We start from the raw sequence: 27,859 nt of genomic DNA, 5'->3' as shown, positions 1-27,859 counted from the left end.
TAAACGGCGCAACCAAAGATGCGTAAGTGTGAAATATTGGGTTCGTAACCAGTGACCATCTGGTACGCATTAAACGCTTGGTTAATCGCGGGTCGGAAACGAATAAGTGTCGCTGCATGCAACACTGCATATCCCCACGCAGAGACCGGCAGGTTAGTACCCATAACCATTGTCCGAGCAACAAGCTGAATACGCTTGATGGTAGCCTCTGCTAGACCGTTCTGTGAATGAACATGAGGAACGGGATGTTCAACTTCGATCCCAATAGACATGCAGTAATCATCAAAAGTTTTGGAGGTGAATTCTCCAGCATTATCCAAACGAATGGATTTGATAGTATAATCGGGGTGGTGAGCCCGAAGTTTGATGATCTCAGCTAATAACTTAGCAAATGCAGCATTCCTTGTGGATAGCAATGCGACGTGTGACCAACGCGTCGATGCATCAACCAATACCATAAAATATCGAAAAGGTCCGCATTCTGGTTGAATAGGTCCACAAATGTTACCTTGGATACGTTGTAAGAATAGAATGTTCTCGGTTGAAGCCTTAGCAAAAGAATGACTTCCTTGAAATTTAGCAAGAGAACAAGCTTTGCAAAACGAGCGATGGGCATCAGAAATTGCCATGGAGGCATGTGAAAGCACGGGAGGCATCACAAGCTCCTGTGAAGGAGGGGATGCCGCCACCGACGGCATGAAAGCCGAGGAGCTGCCGAGTGGGGCATGCTCGGCCGCGCCATGTGGTGCATGGGTAGGCACGGCCTCACCGTGCGGAGCACGGGTGAGGTGATCCTCCAATCGCTTCCGGGACTTGAAAAATGGATGACCATGTGAATTCTTAAGAATTCTAATCATCATATCACTCCAGGGTGCCCGAGACGGGCATGCCAAAGCATATAAGAGTCCGAATCACAAAAGTTGCGTTCAACCGCATATGATTCAAAGATCCGAATGGAAGTAAGATACAAACCATTCCCAAGACTCTTCATCTTCTCTAAGATGCGGCGATGACCTGCTTTCTCAGAGGTAACGCAAAGATATTCCTCTCCATTCTCAACATAAGTATCGAGGTGAAAACCATTGGCACGTATGTCCTTAAAACTTAGCAAGGTGCGGGGAGACTTCGGCGCATAAAGAGCGTCTACGACGTTAAGAGTCGTACCATTAGGCAACATGAAAGAAGCAGTGCCTCTTCCTTGAATGATGGATTTCGAGCCAATCATTGTAGTCATCGAAGAAGTCGAAAACACTAGATCCGTGAACAACTGCCTGTGCCGTAGGACAGTGTGGGTGGTTCCGCAATCAGCTAGACATTCGATTTCACCGCGGGACATCTACAAAATAACAATTAAGAGAGTCAGCGACACGGGAACAATTCTATACAATACGCCGTAGGATATTGTAAGAATGGGAATCAGAACGAAGGTCGATCCCATCGAATGTATCACATGGCAATAGTACTACATTCTTCAACTAAAGAGTTGGAAATCATGGTATTGAAGCAGTGAAATACCAAACAGTAAACTAGGGTGGTATAAACCATCCAAAAATAGTGTGGAAACACACACAAAGAGTACCGGTGAGTGCATATAACGGACTTGAAGAAAACCGGAAAAACAAACCGAAAAACCATGTCAAAAGAACTCTAAACCGGGTGAATGTTGGACGAGGAAAACGTGGCAGCAGGGGCTGCTGCAATATGCCGGAAGAATCACGAGAAAACGACAAAAAAATCGTCGAAAAACTCGGTGGAAAACCGGCGGCACCGATTGCCGGAAAAACCGGCCGGCGGCTGTCGAAACTGGCCGGTATGGAGGCCGGGACTTCAGGTCCGACAGGGGACGCCGGCAGGAACCGAGTGGCGGTGCCGGAAACGCCGGGAAATGGCCGGAAGACGGCTAATACGCCGGCAAAACGTGCCGGAAACGCCGGAATAGTAACCGGGGCCGGCCAAGGCAAAACGACGTCGTTTTTCGACGTTCCGAGGTTCGTTTTCCGAATTTTAAGTTCCAAATTCACAATGTAGTGCTATTGGGGTCCCATGTAACCCAAAAAGCGTCCAATTTAAAAACCACGTGAGTTGCACACGTTGATCATCATGCTAAGTGTCGGATAAATAAAATTCTCAAAGAGATCGTCTTGTAAGCAAGAATTGAGAAATTTTATTGAATGCCAATCTTTAATACATCACACATAAACTTCTAATTCCAAAATCAAAAGACTATTACAAAGTCAATGAAAATAACAATGGCGGTCGGCCATAACAATACTTGAATCATAAAGCTAAAGAAGCTAAAACGACTAATCAAAGTCGGGAGTATCCATGGTAGCAACCGGAGGCCTAGCTTTAGAAGCAAGGGGCTCGGGTTTCATGGAGATATGGTGAGTCTCGATCTCATGGTCCTCATCCACATGATTCGATTCGGGTTGTAGAAACTTCTTGTAGGCGGAGTAAGCCTTGAGCATCTCTTTGCTAGCGCGACAATCGCGATTAAAGTGCTTGAATGAGCCACATTTGAAGCATGGAGACTTGCCATTACCGGAAGTGGAGGCATTAGGAGGCGCACGGCCTCCTTGGAGTGTGGGACGGGGACGGCCTCCCCCTGAGGGTGCGGCGCCGCCACCATCACGGGTCCATGTATTGGACCGAGGCCGAGATCGGCCTTGTTGCCTCCCATCACGAGAGTTGTTATTTTGGTGCTGATATGGAGCGTTCCTTGATTGATTCTTTTGCTTAGGAGCTTTCCCATAGTTAGCCTGTGGCGTAGAAATTCTTTTAGTGCCAACAAGTCTAGTGTTGTTGTTGAGGAGAATCTCAGAATGTCTCTCCTTCTTAGCTAAGAGTGCCATTAAGTCGGCAAAAGACCGGATCTTCCCTTCCTTTACATGAGTGCGGTACGTATGAGCTTGAACCTCATAGTTGATTGGAAACGTATCCAATGTTTTATTGAGAAGATCTAGGTCGGTCTTGATGACACCAACGGTGCCAAGATCGGATTGCAAGCATAGCATATCCTGATTGAACTCATCCACTCTCTTATAGTCCAATAGACAGATGTTATCTCATCTAACGGTCAATTCAGGAAGAAGCTTATCATGAACGTTGTTGTACCGCAAGCGTAGTTTGTCCCATAATTCTTTAGGATCTTTTACGTTCAAGTATTGCCTCTTGAGAGTTGCATGGATGTGACGTCTCATAAAGATGAGAGTCTGAGTCTTAGCCATAGGTGGGAAATCAGCAGGAGGGTCGGCAAACATGCCTTCAATCCCTCGGCTCTCGAACGCGAGTTCCATGTCGGAAACCCAGCGGTGGTATTCCTTTCCTTCTAGATCAAGAAGGCCAAATTCCGGTCGAGATGGCGATGACATCTACAAAACGAATACGGAATCGATTAGATTCAAGTATAATAGGAATTAGAAGGGGTGACGTATATGGTCACAAGAAAAATCGATGCAAGCGGCGATACTCATGATCGCACCCAAAACAGCGGTGCACTCAGGCGACCACACGAAAATCGATTAACTTCCCTTTCAAAACAATCGTGACTCCCCCAGGACCGTCACACAGAAAACATCGACCAAGAGGGGAAACCCATCCCTCTATAGTCTCATCGGCGTTATAAGAAAGGCCGGAATTAAGACAAGAAGAAGGCTAATAGCGCCCGATATAATATATCTATACGTTCAAAAGCGGGAACGTTTATAAAAATTTACCTTGGGAGGTTTGTAGTATACGGGAGTAGCTTCTCTTGAGCGAAGTCCTTGCTTGTGACTTTCACGTCTCTTGCGTGAATATGCGGGAGGAGCAATTTTGAGTGATTTGATGCGGGAACTTGCGGGGCAAAAAGATTTCTTTGCGGAGCGAATGCAGAGGAAGCGCTGCGGGGCTACGTGCAGGAGCTGCGGGGCTGCGGGGCTGCAGGGCTGCAGGGCTGCAGGGCTGCGGGGCTTGCGAGGGCAGGGTCTGCGAGGGCAGGCAGGGGCTTGCGGCGGCGGAGGAAGGGAAGAAGAAAAAATTTCGGAAGGCTCTAAAAGATTCAGGGTTTTAGGGCTTCGTGCTGATAACGTGTTTGAGGATGAAATACTTGTATATTATTGAATGATATGGGGGCCTATATATATGCATTTACAATACCACAATCCCGTAGGATTCGGAGTCCTAATCTACTACGGAGATGCTAATCTATCTCCTAACAGGAAACCTATTAGGCTAAGACACACACAAGGGTAGAATAGTAATTCTCCCGGAACACAATCCTATTTAATATGAATATTTTAACTGATTCTTAATTTTTTAATTTTCTAAATTTAAATCTTAATTCTTCAATACTTTACCTTTGTCTTAAATAAGTTTATGAGTTGAATTCACGACATTCCAGTTGTGAAAACCAGACTGATTCTTTCTCCTAGAGACCAGAATTGTAGTAGGCTGCAACTCTTACGTTATGACCCACGGATAAAATTTCTGAATTTTGTGTTATATTTGCAAATTCAAATAAATTTTGTTTATTCTTCTACGTAGTTTGGATAAGGGGTAGAATTGTCAATGCCTCTTTATTTGGGCCTGGCCTACTAATAATAAAAAAAAGTCTTGGCCGGAATTGTCGTTTGTCCTCGTCATCATAATCATCCTTCCCGACTCTCCCTGATTGCTTGTCATCTCTGTTTCGCCTTCCCCTCTCGCTTCACGACTCCACCTCTTTAATTCCATCAAAACCCGAACCCGGTTCACTTCGAGGCTCCGATCATCCTGGGGCGAAAATGGCGATCCTTTTAGACGAGATTGTCCAATCGCTGGAGCTCTGGCTGAAGATGATCAGAAAACCAGAGCCTTACGTCGACCCGAATCTCGACCCGGTTCTGTTGGTCCCCGGCATTGCCGGCTCGATCTTGAACGCCGTTGACGAGGAGACTGGGAAAGAGGAGAGGGTTTGGGTTCGGATTCTCGGCGCCAACTACGCCTTCCGGACCAAGCTTTGGTCTCGGTTTGATCCTTCTACAGGTAATCCAAAGTGTACTTTAGTTGCAGTTCAGATTAGTTTTTTAGAAGCTGAAGTTTATCTCTGAAAGTCCTAGGTTGTCTTTCTGAAAGTTCTAGGTTGTCTTTGTTTTGGTCATCTGAATCTTCGATTTTGATACATGTTAAGAAGTAGAAACAGTGAATTGTGAATGATATGTCAGCTATATAACATCTCTTGGTTTAAGTTTGAAGGCAGTTTGTGTTTTGGGCACATTTGTCTTTATAAGAATGGTGTGCAGGGCATGAATTTGGAGACACTAATTGAGTGGGTTTAATGATGTTCGAGATTTAATTATATCAAGACATTGGCCAATAATGATGTAGCGGCTAAATTGCGTATAGGAAAGTGGGTTTTGATTGGAAGGATGTATCGGCATGTTATACCTGTGTGTATTAGTTTGAACAAAGAAGATGATTTTGATTTTGATCGTTCTCTTTTTTACTTTGTGAAACAGGGAAGACTGAGTCTTTAGATCCAAAAACAAAGATAGTAGTCCCCGAAGACAGATTTGGACTTCATGCAATTGATGCTCTGGACCCTGACTTGGTATGTAGTTCGCTCAAATTTTACATTGCAATTGTTGAGGAGAATTATTACTTAAAGTAGCTATTTTTGGCTTTCTTTTCCATGTATGTGCTTAATTGTGGGGTTTGATTTAGGTTTTGTCAAATGTTTGCTATTGCGTCCTTTTATAGCACCAAAATTCTTTCCCAATTGAAATCATGAAATAATCAGTAATCTCCTTGACTGTTAACAACCCATAAACATTGAAATTTCTTTGCTGTTGGGATTTTTTGCAAACACCATCTTTGAAAGTAACTTTGTTAAAGAGATGGTTCATTATCTTGGAAATAACTTTTGTGGTGCAGTAGTGTCAACAAGTTACACATTAGAGAATTTTATATATGGATATACTTGCCATATACTGGAAGAAATCATTATATATGTGCTTCATGAATTAATTATACTCTATATATGAAAGCTTTATGATGGCTCTTGTATTACTTTATGGGAGTAAAAAGGATGAACAGTTAAAAAGTTATGTATACCTCTTGTTCCATGCAGGTCTTTGGACAGGAAGCGGTATATTATTTCCATGAAATGATTGCTGAATTCATCAAGTGGGGTTATCAAGAGGGGAAAACACTTTTTGGGTTTGGATATGATTTTCGACAAAGCAACAGGTACCTGCTTGGTTCTACTTTTTCTGATTGTAACTTGATCTCAAAGAGGGTGCAAATGATTGTGAAATTTTCTGCTTCTGCCAACGAAGATCGATGCACAATGGCTAAACTTGTTGATGTGTCCATGATTTGTTTTTAGGTTGAAAGAGACATTGGATCGCTTAGCTGCAAAGTTGGAGGCGATATATACTGCGTCAGGAGAGAAAAAGATAAACATCATAAGTCATTCTATGGGTGGTCTACTTGTAAAATGTTTCATGTCCTTGCATAGTGATGTAAGTTTCCTCCAGATAGATTTTTAGTTTTTTGTAGTGTAGGTTTCGTTTCCATTTTAGGTTCTTGTAATGTGGACCTTTTTATGTGCTATACAAATATGCTTTCATACATCTTTATTGTTTAATGGTTTCACAGGTTTTTGAGAAGTATGTGAAGAACTGGATTGCAATTGCTGCGCCTTTCCAGGGTAAGTGTTCATATGCAACTTGTTCATAGCAAAGGACACCAGCTGTTTTACTGCAAGTAGTAACGAGCTCATACAATCTGTGTATCTATAGAGTTGCATATTTATGAGCTTCTGTTGGTCATAGTTCGTCTGTATAACTTCAATTCTAAGAGCTAATATGTGGCTTTTTTTTTGTCTCACAGGTGCACCTGGATATGTAACATCTACCTTTCTTAACGGAATGTCATTTGTTGATGGGTGGGAATCAAATTTTTTCATATCAAAATGGAACTTTCATCAGCTGGTAAGGATCCAGTTCTGTTTGCAGTTTGAATTCATGCACATTGATTCATAGATATCAAGATACATATATGTGGGCCTTTTTATATTATATGATAGTAAACATTTATTTTCCTCTTTGTATTCATTCTTTTCGTAATGTGGTCTGTTGCAATATTCCAGCTTATTGAATGCCCATCAGTATATGAGTTGATGGCCTGTCTTGATTTTCAATGGGAACACAAACCACTTCTGGAAATGTGGAGAGAAAGGCTTCATGGTGATGGGAACTCTCAAATTATCCTAGAGTCTTATCCCTTAGCAGAAAGTGTGGATATATTTAAGGAAGCTCTTTCAAGTAACACCGTAAGCAATACATGTTCATTATGTGTCCTTTTATAATCCAACTTGAAATTTAAACCTGTCATGCAGCTGCTGCCATAAATTCTAACCTTCTCCTTTCTTTCTTTCCTTCTAGACAGAGTTTTAATTCTTTCCTTAATAAAGTCAATAGTCTTTCCAGTATGGCTCTGAATTGATTTTTTTTTCTTATATGAGCTTGTATGGTTTACTTGAAACTTATTGTGCATGATCTGCCATTGCAGTTCAATTATAACGGTGAGGATATTCCCCTACCATATAATGTGGAAGTCTTGAAATGGGCCAATGAAACACGTAATATTTTGGCTCATGCTAAAGTTCCTCCTCAAGTTCAATTTTACAATATATATGGGGTCAATCTCGAGACACCGCATACTGTTTGGTAATACCTCCCTTATATACTTAAAAATTTATTTTTGCTTTTCTGCAACTTAGAAGTTAAACTTCTGGAGAATTATAAAGCAAAAGCTTCAAGTCTTTATAATGTATGTTGCTTCATGTCGCTTGTTTTGATAATCCAAAATTTAATTCTCTGCAGCTATGGAGATGAGCAAACACCTGTCACAGATCTACAACAACTACGATATTTTCAGGTTATATATCTTCTATTGTGGGCGTTAATTGTGTACTTGTTTGATTTCACAAGGAGATAAATACATTCAAACCCTAATACATTTTTGGTTTTATCAGCCTACATATGTATGTGTTGATGGCGATGGGACAGTTCCAGCAGAATCAGCCATGGTTAGTTCACTCACTAGAACATAATTTTAATCAGTATTTGACTTCACATTTCTTGCAATAATGACCATAATTGTGCAATAGTAGTGGCATTTTATCAGCTGCCTCTCTTTTTTTTTAATCAAATTCCAGGCTGATGGGCTCCGCGCAGAAGCAAGGGTTGGAGTTCCTGGTGAGCATCGGGGAATCCTTTGTGAGCATCACGTATTCCGGATACTGAAGCACTGGTTGAAAGCAGACCATGACCCTTACTACAACCCTCTAAACGACTATGTGGTTCTGCCCACTGCGTTTGAAATGGAGAAGCACAAAGAGAAAGGACTCGAAGTAACATCTCTGAAAGAGGAGTGGGAAATCATCACAGACGATAATCCCAAGAATATAGCTGCGGATGGCAACCCAGTGGTGAGCTCCATTTCTGTTTCTCAAGAGGGAGCCGAGGCTCGTGCAACTGTCACTGTTTACCCCCAAAATGAGGGCAAGCAACATGTGGAGCTCAACGCTGTAAGTGTCTCAGTTGACGCCTGACAAAATTTGGTGCATCATCTCGAACACTCCTGTATATAGTCAATCATGATCATCTTGAAAGCTCTCGTTCTGTACATAGTGATATTCATGATGATTATCGAACGCTCTTCTACATTACCAGCTTTGTACATGAACTCATACTAAATTCATTGATGATCATATATTGCGATGGATCATGGATCGTGGTGAATACTAACCAAAAACTAAGATCAAATCTAAAACAACAAAGCTCATAATTAGTGAACACGGATGAACACATGCTGTGAATTAACACTCAAATTTTTTAGTACTGCATTGATCAAAAAGCAAAACCCAATTGGATAAATGTAAAAATGATCTCTCAATTCTCAAAACCTAAGCTTGCTGAAGAACCACCGGTTCTTGCCACTCTTGAACCTCTCCTCCAATCTAGCCTTGATCTCCTTGGCGGCCGTGACCTTCTTGTCGCGTGACTGCAACGCGTCGACGGAGACCACCTCCTTGAGGTCGACGTCGAGGGAGTAGCGCGTGGGCATCACGTGCTGGTAGTTGACGAGCTTGATGAAGGCTTTCACCCTCGACTTCTTGGCCGTCTTCTTGACCGAGTCCTTCCTTATCACCTTGCTCGGATACTTGGCTATTCCGGCAACCAGGCAGTGCCCGTACGGCCGGTCACGTGTTCCTTCATCGAATGCCTTAACGATCACGGCTTTCCTTCCGGCGAAGCGCCCCTGAAGAAGGAGCACAGTTTTGTTAGGCTTGAGGAATTTCACCATTTCGTTCTCTGTGGAAACCCTAATCCTCTGGCTTGCGCGAATGACTTTGAGGGAGGTTTATGCTTTATATATGAGTAGGCCTGGGTTGAGGTTGGGCATCGGCTTTTAAAAGATCAAAGGGCTGCAGGGCCGGTAAAAGCCCAAAAGAGAGATTTAGGTCAGAGTAAATTGATACAAGTCATACAACCATATACAAAATTGAGTCGACTCAAACATACCAATTCTTATATGCAAGATGTGCATGTACATTAGTACATATGTAAACTTAGCTGGTTATATATTGGGACGGTTGTGCATCTTTATTAAAGTTAGAGATCTTAACAATGCTTGTCGTTATGGACCTTAACAATGCATGTCGTATATTTATACTCGTGCACACACGTAGATGTGATTGATTGATTCTCATGTTGGAACTGAATCTCGTGATTTAACTCGAGATCGGTCATGGCTATCCATGTTCATTTAACCAATAGGGCTTCTTTTTCATGAATGAGAATTTCAGGGCTCCATATTTTATGGTGTTAGGCATGAATGGAACGCGTCTTTGTAAAATCCGAGTTGTGTTATTGTCCGTGGCACAATTGAGAATAGTCTAACTTATCTAACACAAGATGTTACATGCCTTGAACCAAACGCACCATATGTACAACAAATTATCATATTAATTTGCTTTACATTAATTTAGTTATGTAACAAACCAAGTTGCAAACATGGGCATTATATTTATGCCTGTTTTACTCTAAGCATAAACAAAGTTCGAGATCATATCTGATAATAAGTCAATACAATCTCCTTTTCTTTGATCGTGGATCATGCATGCAGTTTGCAAGCCATTGCTGTAGCAGCGATGGATCCGAGAGGAAGAAGAAAAACATGACATCACGACTGCAAACACAAAAATCAGTACGTACATGAGTTAATAGCACATATATATTGATTCTATATATATATATATATATATATATATTCTTGAAGCATAAGTTTATCAATATCTACAAACAGAAAAGTCGAGAAAAACTGGTTACTGTAGTAAGAAAACGCCTACCATCCTTTCCAGAATCCAACTTCATGCCGATGGTGATGAAAGGGATCTACTAATTGTTGGCGACCTTCAGGACCTTCATTGTATCTTTGAACTTGTGGTGGTGTTGGTGTATACTGTTCTGGAATTTGATTAAATGATACACCATGATTAATTTTGATACATGTACTTTCATGAAGAAAATAAACGAAGAAAGGGGTCTGGAAAAAATATGTCAATCACTTTAGAGGCAAACTCTCACTGCTAAATGTTCTGGTTGGTAATCAGAAGGGTACAAGTAGATCTATTTGCTGTGTTTGAGTATATGGACAGTAAATTCATTGAACTCCAAATTAACAGCAATATGAAATTCAATTGCATGCATGCCATGTATTCTAATAACTCACATATGGAACGGATCATATTAGTTAGCTAATAACCAACTAAATCATATATATAAACAGTTTGAATCATCATGCTTCTAGCTATCTGATATATACCTGGATCCTGGAGGTTCTGGGTTGAGTGACTCATGGTATGATGATTGATGATCGAAGATCGATATACAAGAAAAACCGGATTGATCGATGATCGAATGATAGACTTAATAATTAAGTTTAGAGAGAAAGTGTGTTTTACATTCTTAATTTAAAGAGCTTGGAAACTATGAGATTATACATGGAAACAATATTATGAGGGAAATCTGATCAATTAGTAAGCTGCGTTGACGAGTTGACGTTGAATTAGTAAACATAGAAATTAAGCTGTGTGTATTATTTTCAAACTGATTAATTATGGGAACTGATGAGGAAGTCACATATGAAGAAATATTCCGTAGTGTGTGACCTTTCTCTTCTAGAGGGAGTCATAGAATTAGTTTGTTTGCAAAGAAAAGACCTACAAAATTTAGACCAAAACAAGAAAAGTCATACAAAATCAGCAACACAATACACACTCATGCGGAGGGAGTCATTTTAACGAGGATCATTAAGTTGAGCACTACTTAAAGACTATTTAATTACATGTCCATACCACTTTCGGATCATATTTTAACTTATCAAATGGTTACATGTTAGGTTTATATAAGCATAACACTTTTTTCAGCTAAACATATTAGTGATAATATATAGAGAAGTTCTATTTGCACTTCCCAAATTATTGTTTGTACCTCAATAATTTTTTTATATTTATCTTTGACTTTTTCACCTCGTATGAAAATATAATTGAGGACAAAAACAAAATTAACCTAATAAGAATCCTCTTTACCTCATAAGTCACAACGACGACCTCTTGTCTTATGAAAAATATCAATAACTGAATATTGTTCATCAATCATTTTGATCGAAATTCACTTAGGCCAATATATATGCATTTGCATACCTATTCTATTATATATAAGATAGATGTGCGATGCATCATGGGAGAAAACCTCACTTATAATATATAAAAACCTATCTCCCTATATCTCTCTGCTCCTTCTCTCTTCATATCGGAGGACCCTCATGTGCTATGCGACTTTAACCAAGCATCTCTCTATTTATAGTAGATCATAGGCGGTGGCAGATATGGTCTTCAGTTAAAACTCTTTAGCTCAAGTATCACTCTTAATATATAAGAATCGAGCCTGACATCCTAATCTCGACCTTGGCTACCCTCAGATGGACTGGGAAAAGTTTGTTTCATCTTAGCACCGTAGCAATATGGATCCTAGTAAACCCAGATGATAATCCAAAAACCCAAAAGATCGGAAACCCGATAAAAATGAAAAAGAGTATTGGGTTTAGGAATCCAGAGTATTGGGTTTAGGCGAAGGGTGTAAACAAGAGGAGATGTGTCTGGTTTTTTGCTTTTGTTAAAAGTAATTAGAAGGTGTTAATAGCAGAGAAGGTACAAACAACAACGGTGAGAGGTGCAAATAGAACTCCCTAATATATTAGGTATCAAGCAATAAACTGATTTTTTTTGTTGGACAATGTTTTAGCTTCAAATCATTGGACGAAGATCGACATTTACTTAATGATCCTTAATTAGTCCTATCCTCAATTCCTCATTGTGGGCAAGAGTTTTGATGCATGGTGTTTGTTAACTTTTATCATTAAGTTGTAAAATTAGTTATCAATGCAATACTATTGTCCTCGAATTTGTAACTGAGTTCTTAAAAAAATCTTACAATATATAGCAAGTTGGTATTGAACATAATAATTTTGTCCTCAAAAGTTTTAAAATAAAATTTTAACCATTTCAATTACCACTTTACGGACAAATATTAATATTTTAAAAAACTGGTAAAATAAAATTTACAACTTTAAAAACTGGTTTTCAGTCGTGCTCATGGCAGTATGCCCCGAGAAGGTGCAATATTACAAGATTTGCAGCTCACTGTGTGGCAAAACAGGCTCTTTCTCTACCTTATCCGTTTTTTTGGTGGTTGATTGAACCAGAGTGATTAAAACATGTTCTAGTGAGTGTTCTTAAAGTTTTTAGTTGTTTTCTGAAGTTGGAGTGCGGTACTCTTTCTCTCCGTTTGGAAGGTTTAATGAGGCCGATTTTGCTCTGTTTTGTAAGTTCTTTGATGATATGAATGCATTCTTTCCGATAACAATTTAAAAAAAAAACTCAATTACAATGTTTATGCCGATAATAATATTTTGGTGACCCGTACTATTTTTTTCCTTTTACTCAAGTGATCAATTATTGAACTCACTTTCCGATTATATATAGCCAATTTTTTTTTCTTCCCTTCAAAATGATAATCGTGTAATTTATACTGTAAAAATTAGATCATGGAACCAAACAACGAACAATTGTGTAATTTATACTGTTTATATTCAAAATGGTAATTCATGTTCATAAATGTGAGAACCAATCAGCTATGGCGTTGTACATGCATGTCTAGAATCATACTCGTGAGTTGTGATGATCGGAGTGTATGTTGTGTATCCCGGTTATAGTATCTCGTAACAAAATCTATTAATCACGACATGATTTTACACATAGGAAATTAAGGTCTCTGTAATAACGAATCAGCTGCTTAATTATAAACAAAAGGGAACATTACTGATACAGCGGCATAAATCAAATACAAATGAATATACAACCATCTGAATAATTTAATTTAAAAGATTGAGCAGGGCAAGCAGCACAAATCGCAGAGGCAGCAGCAAAACAGGGCAGAACAACTGCAACACCAAAACAGCAATGTACGTAAGTATCTAAGCAAATATTAATTCTGTGTATATCTAGTCGAAAGATCAATGAACAAAGCCGGCCGGAGTCAGCCATTCAGGCATCGAAAATGCTTACCATCCGGTCATAAACCCGCCGCCTTTGCCTTTCTCCTGATGGTAGGGAACTGATTGTTGAGGACCTTGGGGATATCCCTCAGTTTTCATGGGGTATGAAACTGGTGGTGGAACAACATAAGGACCTTGATTGTATCCTTGAACTGGTGGAGGATATGCCCCGGCTGGTGGCGGAGGGTATGAAGTTGGTGGTGGTGGTGGATATACTCCTGAAATTTAATTAGTACGTAAAACATGATTAATGTTGAGCAAAATAATCAGTATGGAACAAACAACTAACTTATTCTGAGTAATATTCTCTGATGAATACTAGTTTTATGGCTAATATTAGCAAAACTTGGAAGTACTGGACATTGGACTCAATATAATTACATAGTACATACAGAGTAATTGCTCGAAAGTCGAAACTAAACACTAATTAGTATATTATCTCAAACAATTTTTAACTTCAACATATATATGTACAACTTAATGAATCAAACTAACCAACTAATTCAAGTAAACAGACATAAAATCATGGCAGTAAATTACCTGCACCCTGGTAATGCTGGTTGTAGTGACTCATGGTATGACTAGCTTAAGATTAATCTGGCAAGAAAAATTGGAGAGAACTAAATGATAGGCTTAAGAGATAGAGATCGATCAAGTTTATGGTTTTATATGTTTGCTTGATAGTAATGTTTCTAAAGTAGGACGAAGATACAAAGAGCTGAGAAAGTAGATGGTTATATGCAGACTATTAATAGATATTTCAGACATGGCGGCCTTGATTAAAACGCGTGTGTATACAAAGAATATTTGGATGATGAAGGATTAGTTTATGGCCTCTAGTACATGTGGGCTTGAATCAATTTCTCTTATGATAATTTCTTTGAAGATGTTAGCTATCTTTTTGTTTGGCAGCTTGATGGTTTCAAAGTCAAGAAGAAGGTTCTGTGTTTGATTTCAAACTAGAGATGAGCCTCAGCGAGGAAAGCGTTGTGTAATTGCTACTTTACTTCAAGATAGTGTGCAAGAATATTTTGTTTAATATTAAAAAAGTTTTCAAGGGAAGATGAAATCCTTAGATGATCGATTATGTCTTCTAGATGAGTAGGAATGATGTATATATATAAAAATCACCACTTAATGATCTGCACTTCTGCAGTAGTTCTCCTTGTAATTGTTAAGTGAAGCAGATATTTTTGTAGTCAATACTCGATGGAACTACCATAATCTAATATATGGACATACATATATACGCGGGTTCTCTTTTGTGTTGTACTTAGAGATGGCAAATGGGCCCAAAAACCCGAGTCCGGTTCGGATTCGGCACGTTAAAAATCGGCCCGACATGGTCTGAGTCTGTTAGCAGCACGAGTCCGGTCCGAACCCGTTATTGTAATTGGCCGGACCGGGCCGAAATATTTTGGCTCATGGGTCTGGTACGGCCCGAGCTCGTTTTTAGCCCGGCACAACCCGAGCACGATTAATTCATGGACCGGCCCGTTAAATACATAATTTTATAATATTTATATCAATATTTAAACAATTATCATTATTAAACTTGAATATTATACTTTTTAAATTAAAATCTATTGATTATTTCATTATTTTAACTACAATATTTCACAAATATTATCAAAATACTGAATAAAACATCATTATTTTGAGATACGTAACGTTTTTAAAAATAAGATTATGAAATGTGTTTTAGTATTTTATTTATTTTACTACTCTAAATAGTTATATAAAACAAATATTCAAAACACATGATATTTTTTATTTTAATTGTGTCATATAATGCTAATGGGCCGAGCCGGCCCGCTTCATGACCCGACACGGGCCCGGGCCGGACTTAATATTTAAGCAAATGACCCAGCCCGAGCCCGACACGATAAATAAATGGACCGGCCCGAACACGACACAAGCACGATTTTGGCATGTTTAAAATAGACCGGACCGGCCTGGCTTGACCCGTTTGCCACCTCTAGTTGTACTCTATTTATCTTTTGTGTTGAGTTCAATTGAAGGTCATATGACTTCTCCTTTAAAACAAAAGAATAACTAGGTGTAAGGAAATATGTAAAAAAGTAAATATATTTGGTGCACACCTATAATATTATAAACGTACATTAATAACTTTAGATGAACGATGTAAGAAAAATTATTGTATTATTGCCTATATTTTTATTTGTAGCCGCCCCTATATGTGCATTATTGTTTGTCAACGAAGTATGATATAATTGTTTATTGTATAAATTCGATACTTACGTTTGGAGCTTAGAATTGATAAACCCTATTTAGACCTCCTCAACCCCAAAATGCTCATAATCCAATAAAATCAATAAAACCATATTTTTATTTTAAATTTTTATTTAATTGATTCAAACCTATTCTAATCCAATTGATTCAAACTTATTGTAACTATATCGAGTCTCTCAACATTGAATAGAATCACAGTACAATAATTTTTTTTTCTACAATTCAGAATAACAAAATGCATTTAAACAGACGGATCACAATAAACTGGAAGAATAAAAAGCTAAAAAGTAAAAAAATAAACGTCTATAAAGTGAAAACAATATTTTTGTTACGATGCATATTTGAATTATTGAAAATGATAATATCATAATTTAGTTAGATTCTCATTTGTTTAAGATTATTATTGTAATGAAATCTTTGTTTTTGTTTATTATGATATTTTATCTGTATTAGTAATTTCGCATATGTTGACAAAGTCAACATTAACTTAAGAAAAAAAGAGGTCTAAGTGTTGTTTTAAGAGGTATGAATAGAATCTCACTTTAGAATTTTGCATTATGAAAATAACAAACATAAAATAAAAAAGAAAAATGTAAAAAAAAAAGAAAAAGGAAGATGAAGAATATAGTTACAGCAAGTAAAACTATTAGAAAAGTAAAAAGTTAAAAATGGGAAAGATGCTCGTGTCCAAGACTCCAAGGTATGTGGACACAAAAAGATGCTTCCTCCAACATCATCTGATACCGCCGTAACAAAATTCGTGGCAGAGCACAAACTGCTAATGCATCGGGAATCAAACACAACTGGGATTCTAGAATTCTAGGAGAACTACCAACACCTTAATCTCTCGTCTTTCATTTCAATATGGGCAGGTCCCTGGTCTCCTCTGCTAACTTTGCTCTGAAATTTTCTAAAAGACCCAGATCAATTTTACCCCCAAGTTTACCAAGCCAGTCTATTCCCCTCAACTCAAGGCAGCAATTGCGACATGGGTCTCAAAGATTGGGACTTTCAATTTCCAAACCAACAAGAACTCTCTGCACCAAAGCTGTGCTATCCGAAATTCCAAATCAGAAGCAGTATGTGAAAGTGGGTGCCCCATCAACTGGGCCCATCCCAGCTGGTCAGCTCATTGAAGTGGTTGAGAAGGCTGCTAAGACTGGTGCTGAGGTTTGATCTCTCTAACTCTATTCTGTGCTAGTCTATATTTGCCTGCATTACATAAATTATGTAAATTTAGAGAAACCCAAGTCACATTTGCATCCTTTCTTGTCCAATCAATGTGAGCTCCATTCAATAGTTGAAATTGAGGGTACCCAAGTGAAGAAAAGAAGTATATATTTGATCTTGTACATGTGGATATCAGTAGAGATTACTGGTCTATAGTGTCCTTTTGTACCTGTGATAATTTGTTGTCATGTATGACAACGGAAGTCTCCAAATGTTCACTTTTTGAAATTATCTATGTAGCTTATGCTATCTGTTTCTGTTTTTACTTCAGGTTGTGATGGATGCTGTTAATAAGCCTCAGAATATTACCTATAAAGGACTTACTGACCTGGTTACTGAGTAAGAGTTTAATCAACATGCTTAGTTTCATATATGGTGAATGTTATAAAGCTAAAAGAAATAGTTTCGTGCATGTAAAGGTTGAAGCTTTATTAAGATTCAGGAATCATACTTTAGATGTATTACGCCCAAGACAAAGTTTTGATGTTATATACGAATCATTTGCAGCACAGATAAAAAGAGTGAAGGGGCCATATTAGAAGTTGTGGAAAAGAACTTTCCAGACCACCTTATTCTTGGAGAAGAGGGTGGAATTATTGGAGATGCATCATCTGACTATCTGTGGTGCATCGATCCATTAGGTTTGTACATTGTATGATGTGACTATCTGATTTTTTTTTTTTTTGTATTTAGTCTCGGATAGTTTGTTCTGATATCAAACTTATACATAAACATATGTTTACATTTTGGCGTGTAGTTGGTTTTAGCTCCGACGCCGAGTTGAATGACTAAAGTGGATAAGTTTCCATTTGTTATGATATTCATTACCGCTAACTATTCTCAGGATACTTTTTTCTCTCCGACTTGAGTTAGATCTAAATAAGTAGCTAAAATAGGGGTGCTGAAGTGTTTTATTCTGTGAAAACAGGAATACATGTCCTTTAGTTCATAGAAGTAGACTAATCCTTAATGTGTCAGATTGTCAGGTATTAGAATGCCTCGTCAAAGATTCCATAAGCTTAACCTTGTTCTGTATTGGATCATGGTCTGCACTAATTAACTCGCCAAGTTGTTCAAAATGTTTATATTCTTATCTCATATATATATTTTTTTTTGTAAATGAAAGTTTGGTGAGGGAGTTTACCTAGTATGGAAAGACCTCTTGGTCTGTCAGTGATAACTAGGGTTGTGGGCAGCCCGAATGCAATCCAGATACCTTTATAATACAAATCTGAAAAGTCTGTTAGTTTTGTCACTCTGTGTTATCTAACCTTTAATATCTTTGTAGATGGAACGACAAATTTTGCACATGGTTACCCTAGCTTTGCAGTTTCTGTGGGAGTTCTATATCGAGGAAAACCTGCTGCTTCTGCTGTGGTACTGATCGATACCAGATTTTATTCTGACTTGTAATCTATAAATTGCATATGTTGACATAAGGAAACTAATAGTCCGATTTTTTTAAGTTATGTTCAGGTAGAGTTTGTTGGAGGCCCAATGTGTTGGAACACTCGCATCTTTTCTGCTAGTGCTGGTAAGCAAAATTGGTCTAAGATGTACTATTTTCTGCTGTATTTGATTCAAACGCAGAGTGTTTTCCTGATCTAATAGCGATAATCTGTGTTATGGTAGGTGGGGGAGCATTTTGTAATGGCCAAAAGATTCACGTGAGTCAGACAGATAAGGTTAGTAATTGTTTCATAAATATAAAAGTTGAAATTATCAGTTAAAACAAATCATATATGAAGTGGTCGAATGCGTCTGAATTCTGATCATATATGTCCTAGAATATTTGCACTGTTGAGTTTGATGAGAATATGATGTTGGGGAATTCAAAAGAGAAGAAAATGTAGGTTTCTTACTAAAGAAATGTCCCAATTGGAAGGAGTCACTGCCGTCTAGTCTGAGAATAAGTGTTGATCTACAAAGTATCTTGAGAGATTAGTCTTTGGACACATGTTTTGTATTTTAGCAGGACTTTTTGACTATGTATGCATGCTGTGTAAAGTTGAAGTTCTTCTATGTTCAGGCTCACCCTCTCCATTTTTTCAGGTGGAACGATCTCTTCTTGTTACTGGGTTTGGTTATGAACACGATGATCCATGGGCCACCAACATAGAACTATTCAAAGAATTCACTGATGTCAGCAGGGTATTGACATCTATATCACTCCTAAGCTATTTTTTATAAGCGTGAGAAGTAACCTTATTTCCTCATTGCCTCTCTGTTCCTTTTGTTCCGATTATTCCCATTATTCTAAGTTTCAGGGTGTGAGAAGGCTCGGTGCTGCTGCAGTAGACATGTGCCACGTAGCTCTTGGTATCGTAGAAGCATACTGGGAATATCGACTAAAGCCATGGGATATGGCTGCTGGTGTTTTGGTAATGCTTTGTTCTCTCAAAATGCATTTATTAAGGCATATGACATGTTTTTAATCCATATTAGGTGAAGTGAGTTGTGAGTGTATCTTGAGAAGTTTCTCTTTTGCATTCTATGGCCATAACCATTAATTTGCACACAAACATATCTTCCCATAAATGTTTTATTTTTTATTTTATTTTAAACTGTGATCTTACAACTTGGCAGTGTCTCTATGTTGTTCCTTTATTCATACGATTTGGTATTGGAATTCTGAGCAGATAGTTGAGGAAGCTGGAGGCGTGGTTACATGCATGGATGGTGGAAAATTTTGTGTCTTTGATAGATCTGTTTTGGTATCCAATGGAATGCTGCATTCCAAGGTTAGCCTATCTGCAGTTATATCCACAATCCAATAGAAAAATATTCTGCTGTGTCTTGTGAAATACAAGTTTATCATAGAGTTCTCCAGTGGTGCTTAGTTTCAATTCAAGTAAAAGAAACAATAATATTGAATAGTGAATACTGTATCAATTTTTAAGAAATAACTGTACAAACTCATTTTTGTGAATTCCAGCTTTTGGAGAGGATTGCACCAGCAACTGAGAATTTGAAGAGCAAAGAAATTGATTTCTCATTGTGGTATAAGCCTGACAATTACAGGACAGAACTTTAAATCTACTGAAAATTACTTACTTTTTTGGCCAAGACTGCTGGAAGCATAAGTAAGGTGATCTCTCTTGTCTAATAATTCCTTGTGTAGTTATTTAAAGAATGAACGCCCTCTTCCCATCCAATTATATGACTTGAAGTTTAATTAGGTTCAGATGTATGGTAGATAAGTTGTGCGTAATACAGCAAAATATGTTCTGCTACATATTGCTATGACTAGTGGCAGTGAATAGAGTGATGCAATGTCCAGCTCTGCCCCTTTCAAGTATATCTATTTGAGCCGAAAGTTTGAATTGTTCTAGCTCTGAGCTAAGCTTCAGTAGTTATCCTGGTATTGACTTTATGGTTCATTTGCTGCAAGAATCTTTTTTAACTTGAAAAATTTCAAGTTCTGAGATTTTATTGAAGACCATTATACATATGCAAACCACTAAGAAGTTTTGCTGATAAACTCAGAAGATTCTCTCTCCACTCATAAGCCAAGTTTGAGTACCTCCTAGTTTTTAGGTCGAATGGCAACACCCCTGATCAAAAGACCACTCTTCCATTTCCCATCATCGTATTCATACATCGAAAATTCAATGTTCCCAGATAAACCTGGTGATGCTTTAAACTCGCCTATCGGTATCTCTGTCCATTGTTCTCTTGGGATTTTATTAAGTTCAGCTTTACGTCCTTGCTTGTTACCATCTGGAAGAGTGAGTCTAACATTGACCGGAACTTTCCAATTATTAGCTGCAGCTTTCAACATCACTATAAATACTACTTCATAAAGAGTTCCTGGTGACAGTTTTGTGGAATCAATTTTTCCATGAACTTCAAGCCAGCATACATTTAACAGTTCAGCTGCATCAATGAAGACATTACTGCAAGGAAACAGAGTTAGAAATTGATCTGAAGAAATGTTATACTAAAAGTATTTAGTTAATCACCAACGTATCACACTTGTTGTTTGCTTCTGTGAATTTTCTTGATATTTGCTGGTGGTTAATCGTACCTTGTTTCTTCCAGGGAAGGCCAGCGCCAGTAACGATTGTCTTCAGCCCAAGTGATTTTGAGATCCCTTGGATACACCATGAAGCAGTTGTTGGACTTCTTGTCAACCCAATACTTCTGTAATAACAGTGACATTGTTAGTACTCGGGGGAGAAAAAAAAAGAACAATAATGATACTGATTGATGTTCATGTTCTTGCTGGTTGATTTCAGATTTGTTTCTCAAGGTGCACTGTTTAAGTTTAACAGTCGCACAAATTGATTACGAGCTGAAATTCAGTAAGAAATAGACAAATTCGCAGTTTAAAAGCATAAATATGAAAAATATCAGTTGAGTTATTAGGGGCTTGCCTTCCTCTTTTGGTTTAAGAGTATTCCAGCATAAAGATGTCCAAACAGGTGTTCCGGAGACTTGTTGATAGGAGTGTCTGCATCTTTCACAATAGCTTCAAAATTATGCGGGAGCTGCTTTTGCGGCTGCTGCTGCTTCACTTGTACAACTGGAGAAGCCAAGATTCCCGTGACTTCTTTCACTACTTTGGTCCCCTGGTTGTGATCAGCTGACGGTTTGGCCTGAAAACTAGCTGCTTTCTCCACTTTTGCCATGGGTTTAGGGCCACTAGGCATTGCTTCTGCTACTTTCTCCACTGCTGCATTGTTACTTGGTTGCGCAGGACTCTGCTGCTGCGACTGTGAGGCCTCATCTTGTGACCACCCTGTCCCCATCTCTTGAAGTCACGCACACTTCTCTTTTCTGTTCCCATGCTGCTAGTACTTCATATATATAGCAATCCGGGGATGCATCACTCATTTTCCTGGCATGCACATCATGCATGATGAAGTACTTCATATTCAGCACCAGGTGTGATTCTAGTCTGGACGAGGACCTCGTTGAAATCTGCAATCGAATAGATTCGATGGAACAAAGATAAGATGCCTGGTAAACGTGTTCCGTTCTTTGTTTTTCGGTTTATTCTCCTGGTGGTGTCGATCTGAAGTATGCGGTGGGATGAGGACGTAGGAAAAGCAATAGAATGAGAACAGAAAGTACTTCCAAATATCAGAAAACCCTTTATTCCATTCTGCCGAAAAACCTTTCAGTGTAAGATAAGGAGGCATCAATCATCTGCGATATTCCTTACTTTGCAGAAGAAATGAAAAGTTTTGAAGGCTGAAGATACCATGCATGGAGGATATTTTACTTTACTTATTCCAGATTCTCAAAAATGCTCCCATACCTGTTTCACATTACTCTCGAAGAGCTTATTGTCCGACATGTAGGAAGTCAGTCTTCTTATAAGAGAGAAAACTTGATGGAATTAGACCGACCTAATTTATACAATGAAAGGTAGTTTGTGAATCAGTAGGCTTTGATTGTATGAAACTGGGGTAGTTCAACGGCTGTCTATAAATTTAGTCTGAGAAAGTGAAATCAGGAATGTACTTCCCGATTAGTTTGTTTATTGTTCAATTGATACTCAACGTTTAATATTCCAAGTAGTGTTAATTATTAATAAGCATTGTGTGATCTTGAATTCTTGATCCACATCTTAATGTTGGTAGCTTAACTTAGGTTGATTCTTACCTTTTATTTTCTCATTTCACAATATATATATATATATATATATATGAAAAAAACTTCGATATGTTTTTCTCTATGAATGCACACTTATTATATACGAAAAGCAGCATGTATTGGTGATCGATTGGATTCCACTCTGATCACAAACATGAGGAACATATTATTTGACAATCACAAATCACCTTACAGAATCCCACTCTGATTATTATGTAAACATGCATAAAGGTGTAGAATTGTATCCAAACTGGAAAATATATCAATAAGGCGCCAAGGCACAGTGGCGCACATTCATGCAATATGTAAAGACTGCAGATTGTGGTCAGGATCAGGAATCACCGTTACTTCTGCATTATAAATCTTCAAACCTCCTTTCCATTTCCCACTCCACACTTCATACAGACCGAACTGAAGGGTGGTGTCAGTTTCCTCAGTTGGAACTGCAATGGTGAGCTTATCATCATCCTTAGGAATCTTTTCTTTCCCCGCGGCCGGCTGCAGTTGAACCTTTTTCCAATTGTACTTTCCTTTTTTACCTACCCTGGCCATCAAGAAAACTTGTATATCTTTCCAGCCAAATGCATCTGATAGCAGTTCTACCTCAAAGGTCAGATTATACGAATTCCCAGCTGTTAATTTAACTGAGCCTGTCACTTCCAGCCACGAAACCTGCATTAGCTCTGCAGCATCATCTGTCCTGCATATGCATGCAGTGTTATAGACTTATAGCAAAATACGATTTGTGTGTGTGTATACGTCTATATATGTAACAAACATTTCAAAAAAAGATTGATAGGGCCATAGGGGCACAAATCAAAGTGTTATGAGAAGTACAATGTGGAGATCAGAATGTTTCATGTAATTAATCGTTACAGAGGTGTAAAAGAAATGGAGGAGACTTAACATGCATGCAGGTACTGAGAAACATCCATGTAGTACAAAAACTACAAATAATTCTGCTCCTTACCCCTTAGCTGGTATTTTCCAGTAGCTTTCATCCTTGCCCCATACAATGCTAAGTCCTCGTGGTTTGATAACGAAGTTATCTCCCTGCAAACAAGAAGACTATTTCTGATCTTGCATAGCTATAAATTGGTTTAAAACAAACAAAACCATAAAAGGAAGGCTAAATAAAAATAATTAAACATGCTCACATTCTTTTGGACTGCATCTGTATCTTTCTCTGCTTGGAAATGAGGTCTAGTCATAGACATATCAGAACCAAAGTCAGTTATCTTCTTCCTCTGTCTGTGACTCTGTGTTATCCTTCTTTTGCACAATTATTTATACATATATAAAGATGAAGCCCTACTGAGCCTTTATATATCTCCAGGATTACAAAGAGAAGCAGGAATAAAAAATGTCTAGGGCATCAAGTTATTCCACTGGACTTGATATGAAAGGTTCCATGGCTTTTTTAAAAGAGGAATATATATATATATATATATATATATATATATATATATATAAATCTTCACCCCCTACTTGAAAATTGATGATCTTAGAGTTCTTTCAACGTGAGACATGCTCATACAAAAGTTTCCTTGAGGAAAAAGATCAATTGATCTCTACTGCTTGCAAACATGAAACGATGTCGTTTGATTTAGTTCCCATTAGTGGCGCTATCTTATAAATTCTTAAACTCTTAAGTTTTAGGTTAGCTTTGGTTTTAGGAAAAAAAAAATTCTTCATCTGTCCTTGGATTTTGGTTGCAAGACAACCACATGTGTATCAGCGTACAGGTACAAGGATAGTTACATAATATAAATGATTGTCTTCTTACAATGAAATTAAAAAAACAGAAATTTTTGTTATTTGATCTGTCAACGTTTGAATGCCAAAGTGAATCTTTGATTGATTGTAATAATGCACCAGTAACTTGGCCACCAGTTTCAAATCATCACTTTTTTCCAGTCCACTCGATCATGGAGATAACTCGAACATTAAAGATGATGCACAAGGCATTAACAGCGCTGCACCTCATAAGCAGAAAATATAGCATATGATCTTTGATATATAGTTTAATTTGTCTTCATTCTTTAGTGTAATTGTGGTGCACCCATGCATGCAACCGTACGTATAATAAAACTTCTATCTACACTAAAAAGAATTGAAATCTTTTATATATCCCAAACTTTGACATATATGTATCATCTGATAGAAGGGCATTTCATAAAAGTTATTGATTATTGAACTAACAGCATTTATAGATGATCAATTGGCTCCTTGTATACAAGAAACCTTTTTATTTAACAATCTCAAATCACCTTACAAGACGATTCTGATTATTATGTAGTCACGTACATAAACACTTCTCATGGTCATCAGGTGAATGAAAAATTAGAAATTTATATTCACCGGGTGATCACGATTTCTGTATATAAAATCCAAAGTAGAAATATTTCAATAGCCATATATATATATATATATATATGATAGAAAAGATTGCAGATCGCAGACAGGTTCAAGGTGCAGTAGCAGGAGTTACTTTGGCATTATGAATCTTCAAGCCTCCCTTCCATTTCCCACTCCACACTTCATACAGACCAAAATGAAGGGTGTTGTCCGTTGAGTCCTCTGGAACGACTCCAATGCTAAGCTTCGAGTTCTCAGGAATTGTAACTTTCTTGTTACTCTGATCCTGATTGAGTTTAACTTTTGTCCATTTGTACTTTCCCTTCTTCCCTACCTTTGCCATCAAGAACACTTGTATGTCTTTCCAACCGAATGCATCTGACGTCAGTTCCACATCGAAGGTCAGCTCATATGCCTTCCCGGATTCCAACGAATCAACTGAGCTTGTTACTTCCAGCCATGAGACCTGTATCAGTTCCAGAGGTCCCGTGCACCTGCAAGATGATAAATAGAGTGTCCACACCTTAGACTAATCGTACTTCATAAGTGAGATTGAGCAATGAGCTTAATACGCAAGGATCAGTAGTTCAAGTTCTTTTGTTCCTTACCCCTTGTCTGGAATTTTCCAGTAGCGTTCATCTTTGCCCCATACAATATTAAGCCCTCGTGGTTTGATAACGTAGATATCTGACTTATCTCCCTAAAATAGGAGAACTCATCAAATCTATTGGCATTATATATATGAATTGTAAACGTACCTTCGAGCTATAAAAGCCAAAACGAAAGAGCTGTCAAAAAACAAACATGCTTACTTCCTTTGTGATCTCGTCTTTCTCTGCTGGGTGATGGGGTTTAGTCATAGCCATATCAAAACCCAAGTCTGTTATCTTCTTCCTCTGTCTGTGTTATACTGTTCTGTGCATATATTTCCTTCTTTTGCAGGATGCTTGAATATAAAGCTCAAGCGCCTTACAGAGCCTCTTTATACATAGAGGATGCAATGGACAGAGAAGGAATCAGAACTGTGTAGGGTCTCAAGTTATTGCTCTGGACTTGATATGAGAGGTTTCTTGGCTTTCTAAAAGAGGAATCTTCCAAATTAACGATATTCGAGTGCTCCAATTCTTTCAACTTGAGACAATTTCATACAAAAATATTTCGAGTAAAATCTTATTTCTCTTTATATATTCTTGAGAATGATCAGTATCTACTATAGTAATAGACATGAAACCTGTGACAGTTTCCATTGGCAAGCTAATTTACATATTCAAATACATATGTATGATCTGATTAAGACTTTGTAGTAACCTTTGATTTATTGCCTTTTCATTTCCATAATTCAAATATTTTTTAGAATTAATTTCAGTTTATCTCCCTAAACTCTACACCAAAATTCAGTTCACCCTTTAAACTTTTATTTTAATCAGTTTTCCCCCTTATACTTTTAAATGACATCAGAGAAGACAAAATTCGGATATTTATATGGATTATATCGATAATTATGTTATGATACCTAATTTTAAAGCTTCAGTATTGTTGTAAAATTATTGGGAATTTTGTTTTGGTCTTGCATATATGATTTGAAGACTTTTTTGATAGTTTTTTTTATTGGATTTTAACCTATAAAATCTGAATTTTGTCTACTCTGATGTCATTTAAAAGTATAAGGGAGAAAAACTGAGTAAAATAAAAGTTTAAGGGGTGAAATGATTTTTGGTGTAAAATTTAGGGAATAAACTGAAATTAACTCTATTTTTTATTATGATTTTGTTATGAGTGTTTTTTATAGTACCCCTGGCGTTTGTATACCATATATTATTGGTGTTATTAGTTCTTTGGCATCAAGTGCAACAAGTAATTACAAGTTTACAACTCAAATATTCCTCGTATCTCACACGAGTCTTCCCCACTTTAATCTTATACAGATTACCTTTGAATCCATGTCCGGTCTCTTGCGTATACAGATCGAAACTATGTTCCAACTCGATTTGCCAACCAAACCGATTCATACCGTCGTCAGCGAGCTTATCTCGTTGAGTTGAGCTTCAACACTTTAATTGCTTAGTTCAATGGTGGCCGCTGCTTTAACAAGAAGTTGACATCCATTGACAATCAGCACCAGAATTATTCAAGAATGGTTCTTCATGTTTTCATCACCTCTTTCTCTCCCGGGCAAAAGACTGCGCCTTACTGTGGCCCATATATATGTATATAAATAATAAAGTAATAAGCAGCCACTGCAATCATAATTCTAGAATCTAAACCCTCTGCCACAAGTTTTATAAAAAGGGTTATATGAATACGTTTTGCAACAGCTGTAGGACAAAGTTCAGTATGAAGGATCTTGATTGGAGAAAGGTATCATTGCCAGCATCACGCATTTACTTGTACGCGTTACATTAAATGTCTGATGTTTAAGTCAATTGGTATCCAACTATGCAAGTGTAAGAGAAGCGAAGAATATGTGAAAGAGTTGGAGAAATGAGAATGGAATGTCTAGAAAAATGAATTTCATAAAGTGCATAAGATCATCAGTAAACAGGAACTTCTAGATGGAATTCGTGTACATGTCTGGGGTTGCTGCTGATGAGGTGAATGTATTGTTGACCAGTTACAGTCAGGGGTAAATTAGCTATACCTAGCTCAATGGGTTCCCTGGGATTACTTCACAATTTAACATGGTGAAACACTAGGGGGAAAGAATTATGTATCTGGGAACCTCACAAAACAAGGGAGAATTCTGAAGCCAATGTGAAATGCACCAAAATTT

General features: G+C 37.8%; 7 protein-coding genes across 10 annotated transcripts; 2 read left to right on the top strand and 5 right to left on the bottom strand.

Moving 5' to 3' along the window:
- The first annotated feature begins 4,637 nt into the window (after positions 1 to 4,637).
- Positions 4,638 to 8,751, top strand: LOC126785744 (lecithin-cholesterol acyltransferase-like 4). The gene is made up of 11 exons (XM_050511377.1): positions 4,638 to 5,004; positions 5,478 to 5,569; positions 6,089 to 6,207; positions 6,347 to 6,482; positions 6,619 to 6,670; positions 6,853 to 6,953; positions 7,112 to 7,294; positions 7,534 to 7,691; positions 7,848 to 7,902; positions 8,000 to 8,053; positions 8,183 to 8,751. Exons 1-11 carry the CDS (start codon positions 4,764 to 4,766, stop codon positions 8,576 to 8,578), a joined length of 1,587 nt encoding a protein of 528 aa, XP_050367334.1. The 5' UTR covers positions 4,638 to 4,763; the 3' UTR covers positions 8,579 to 8,751.
- Positions 8,752 to 8,795: 44 nt separating this feature from the next.
- Positions 8,796 to 9,374, bottom strand: LOC126785746 (60S ribosomal protein L27-3-like). Its single transcript, XM_050511378.1, has one exon. It carries the CDS (start codon positions 9,331 to 9,333, stop codon positions 8,926 to 8,928), a length of 408 nt encoding a protein of 135 aa, XP_050367335.1. The 5' UTR covers positions 9,334 to 9,374; the 3' UTR covers positions 8,796 to 8,925.
- A 3,927-nt stretch (positions 9,375 to 13,301) lies between these two features.
- LOC126788778 (protein CYSTEINE-RICH TRANSMEMBRANE MODULE 9-like) lies at positions 13,302 to 14,371 on the bottom strand. The gene is made up of 3 exons (XM_050514789.1): positions 14,188 to 14,371; positions 13,658 to 13,865; positions 13,302 to 13,533 (listed from the first exon to the last, which is right to left on the bottom strand). Exons 1-3 carry the CDS (start codon positions 14,219 to 14,221, stop codon positions 13,470 to 13,472), a joined length of 306 nt encoding a protein of 101 aa, XP_050370746.1. The 5' UTR covers positions 14,222 to 14,371; the 3' UTR covers positions 13,302 to 13,469.
- A 2,247-nt stretch (positions 14,372 to 16,618) lies between these two features.
- LOC126787196 (phosphatase IMPL1, chloroplastic) lies at positions 16,619 to 21,318 on the top strand. 3 transcript variants are annotated; one of them, XR_007671236.1, is made up of 11 exons: positions 16,619 to 17,070; positions 17,402 to 17,469; positions 17,638 to 17,771; positions 18,419 to 18,507; positions 18,607 to 18,664; positions 18,763 to 18,815; positions 19,183 to 19,281; positions 19,398 to 19,511; positions 19,770 to 19,871; positions 20,066 to 20,218; positions 21,172 to 21,318. XR_007671236.1 is itself a non-coding variant. In XM_050513117.1 (11 exons), exons 1-10 carry the CDS (start codon positions 16,765 to 16,767, stop codon positions 20,162 to 20,164), a joined length of 1,122 nt encoding a protein of 373 aa, XP_050369074.1. In that variant the 5' UTR covers positions 16,619 to 16,764; the 3' UTR covers positions 20,165 to 20,213; positions 21,172 to 21,318. The 3 variants fall into 3 exon arrangements, 1 of the variants encoding a protein (XP_050369074.1); XM_050513117.1 differs by having other exon boundaries at positions 20,066 to 20,213; XR_007671237.1 differs by lacking the exons at positions 17,402 to 17,469; positions 17,638 to 17,771 and having other exon boundaries at positions 18,597 to 18,664.
- On the bottom strand, positions 20,228 to 22,637 carry LOC126787197 (lectin-like). Of its 2 annotated transcripts, none has more exons than XM_050513119.1 (3): positions 21,795 to 22,637; positions 21,158 to 21,387; positions 20,228 to 21,026 (listed from the first exon to the last, which is right to left on the bottom strand). In XM_050513119.1, the coding sequence occupies exons 1-3, from the start codon at positions 21,879 to 21,881 to the stop codon at positions 20,657 to 20,659; spliced, it is 687 nt and encodes a 228-aa protein (XP_050369076.1). In that variant the 5' UTR covers positions 21,882 to 22,637; the 3' UTR covers positions 20,228 to 20,656. The 2 variants fall into 2 exon arrangements, with proteins under 2 accessions (XP_050369076.1, XP_050369075.1); XM_050513118.1 differs by having other exon boundaries at positions 20,237 to 21,026; positions 21,158 to 21,273; positions 21,507 to 22,635.
- Positions 22,638 to 22,874: 237 nt separating this feature from the next.
- Positions 22,875 to 24,031, bottom strand: LOC126788483 (protein PHLOEM PROTEIN 2-LIKE A9-like). The gene is made up of 3 exons (XM_050514478.1): positions 23,889 to 24,031; positions 23,702 to 23,784; positions 22,875 to 23,431 (listed from the first exon to the last, which is right to left on the bottom strand). Exons 1-3 carry the CDS (start codon positions 23,946 to 23,948, stop codon positions 23,026 to 23,028), a joined length of 549 nt encoding a protein of 182 aa, XP_050370435.1. The 5' UTR covers positions 23,949 to 24,031; the 3' UTR covers positions 22,875 to 23,025.
- Positions 24,032 to 24,912: 881 nt separating this feature from the next.
- LOC126788477 (protein PHLOEM PROTEIN 2-LIKE A9-like) lies at positions 24,913 to 26,066 on the bottom strand. Its single transcript, XM_050514473.1, has 3 exons — positions 25,902 to 26,066; positions 25,698 to 25,789; positions 24,913 to 25,583 (listed from the first exon to the last, which is right to left on the bottom strand). The coding sequence occupies exons 1-3, from the start codon at positions 25,953 to 25,955 to the stop codon at positions 25,199 to 25,201; spliced, it is 531 nt and encodes a 176-aa protein (XP_050370430.1). The 5' UTR covers positions 25,956 to 26,066; the 3' UTR covers positions 24,913 to 25,198.
- Between the last annotated feature and the right edge of the window lie 1,793 nt (positions 26,067 to 27,859).

The sequence above is a fragment of the Argentina anserina genome, chromosome 3 (assembly GCF_933775445.1).
Source record: "Argentina anserina chromosome 3, drPotAnse1.1, whole genome shotgun sequence".
In the NCBI taxonomy this organism is placed as follows: domain Eukaryota; kingdom Viridiplantae; phylum Streptophyta; class Magnoliopsida; order Rosales; family Rosaceae; genus Argentina; species Argentina anserina.
Note: the sequence above shows the minus strand (reverse complement) of the source record. Positions and strands in the feature narration are given on the sequence as shown.

What these genes read in the sequence shown, in the direction of transcription:
- LOC126785744 (XM_050511377.1), top strand. Translation starts at nt 4,764, where the DNA reads ATGGCGATCCTTTTAGACGAGATTGTCCAATCGCTGGAGCTCTGGCTG. An exon ending in TCATGTCCTTGCATAGTGAT is followed by an intron (nt 6,483 to 6,618) that starts GTAAGTTTCCTC and finishes ATGGTTTCACAG; the next exon opens with GTTTTTGAGAAGTATGTGAA. An exon ending in AATTGCTGCGCCTTTCCAGG is followed by an intron (nt 6,671 to 6,852) that starts GTAAGTGTTCAT and finishes TTTGTCTCACAG; the next exon opens with GTGCACCTGGATATGTAACA.
- LOC126785746 (XM_050511378.1), bottom strand. Translation starts at nt 9,333, where the DNA reads ATGGTGAAATTCCTCAAGCCTAACAAAACTGTGCTCCTTCTTCAGGGG.
- LOC126788778 (XM_050514789.1), bottom strand. Translation starts at nt 14,221, where the DNA reads ATGAGTCACTACAACCAGCATTACCAGGGTGCAG. An exon ending in CCAGCATTACCAGGGTGCAG is followed by an intron (nt 13,866 to 14,187) that starts GTAATTTACTGC and finishes ATTAAATTTCAG; the next exon opens with GAGTATATCCACCACCACCA. An exon ending in GGCGGGTTTATGACCGGATG is followed by an intron (nt 13,534 to 13,657) that starts GTAAGCATTTTC and finishes TTGGTGTTGCAG; the next exon opens with TTGTTCTGCCCTGTTTTGCT.
- LOC126787196 (XM_050513117.1), top strand. Translation starts at nt 16,765, where the DNA reads ATGGGCAGGTCCCTGGTCTCCTCTGCTAACTTTGCTCTGAAATTTTCT. An exon ending in AACCTGCTGCTTCTGCTGTG is followed by an intron (nt 18,508 to 18,606) that starts GTACTGATCGAT and finishes AGTTATGTTCAG; the next exon opens with GTAGAGTTTGTTGGAGGCCC. An exon ending in CATCTTTTCTGCTAGTGCTG is followed by an intron (nt 18,665 to 18,762) that starts GTAAGCAAAATT and finishes GTGTTATGGTAG; the next exon opens with GTGGGGGAGCATTTTGTAAT.
- LOC126787197 (XM_050513118.1), bottom strand. Translation starts at nt 21,881, where the DNA reads ATGGGGACAGGGTGGTCACAAGATGAGGCCTCACAGTCGCAGCAGCAG. An exon ending in TCTTAAACCAAAAGAGGAAG is followed by an intron (nt 21,274 to 21,506) that starts GCAAGCCCCTAA and finishes CTGTTATTACAG; the next exon opens with AAGTATTGGGTTGACAAGAA. An exon ending in CCTTCCCTGGAAGAAACAAG is followed by an intron (nt 21,027 to 21,157) that starts GTACGATTAACC and finishes GTTTCCTTGCAG; the next exon opens with TAATGTCTTCATTGATGCAG.
- LOC126788483 (XM_050514478.1), bottom strand. Translation starts at nt 23,948, where the DNA reads ATGTCTATGACTAGACCTCATTTCCAAGCAGAGAAAGATACAGATGCA. An exon ending in CAGATGCAGTCCAAAAGAAT is followed by an intron (nt 23,785 to 23,888) that starts GTGAGCATGTTT and finishes TCTTGTTTGCAG; the next exon opens with GGAGATAACTTCGTTATCAA. An exon ending in TGGAAAATACCAGCTAAGGG is followed by an intron (nt 23,432 to 23,701) that starts GTAAGGAGCAGA and finishes ATGCATATGCAG; the next exon opens with GACAGATGATGCTGCAGAGC.
- LOC126788477 (XM_050514473.1), bottom strand. Translation starts at nt 25,955, where the DNA reads ATGGCTATGACTAAACCCCATCACCCAGCAGAGAAAGACGAGATCACA. An exon ending in AAGACGAGATCACAAAGGAA is followed by an intron (nt 25,790 to 25,901) that starts GTAAGCATGTTT and finishes CTCCTATTTTAG; the next exon opens with GGAGATAAGTCAGATATCTA. An exon ending in TGGAAAATTCCAGACAAGGG is followed by an intron (nt 25,584 to 25,697) that starts GTAAGGAACAAA and finishes ATCATCTTGCAG; the next exon opens with GTGCACGGGACCTCTGGAAC.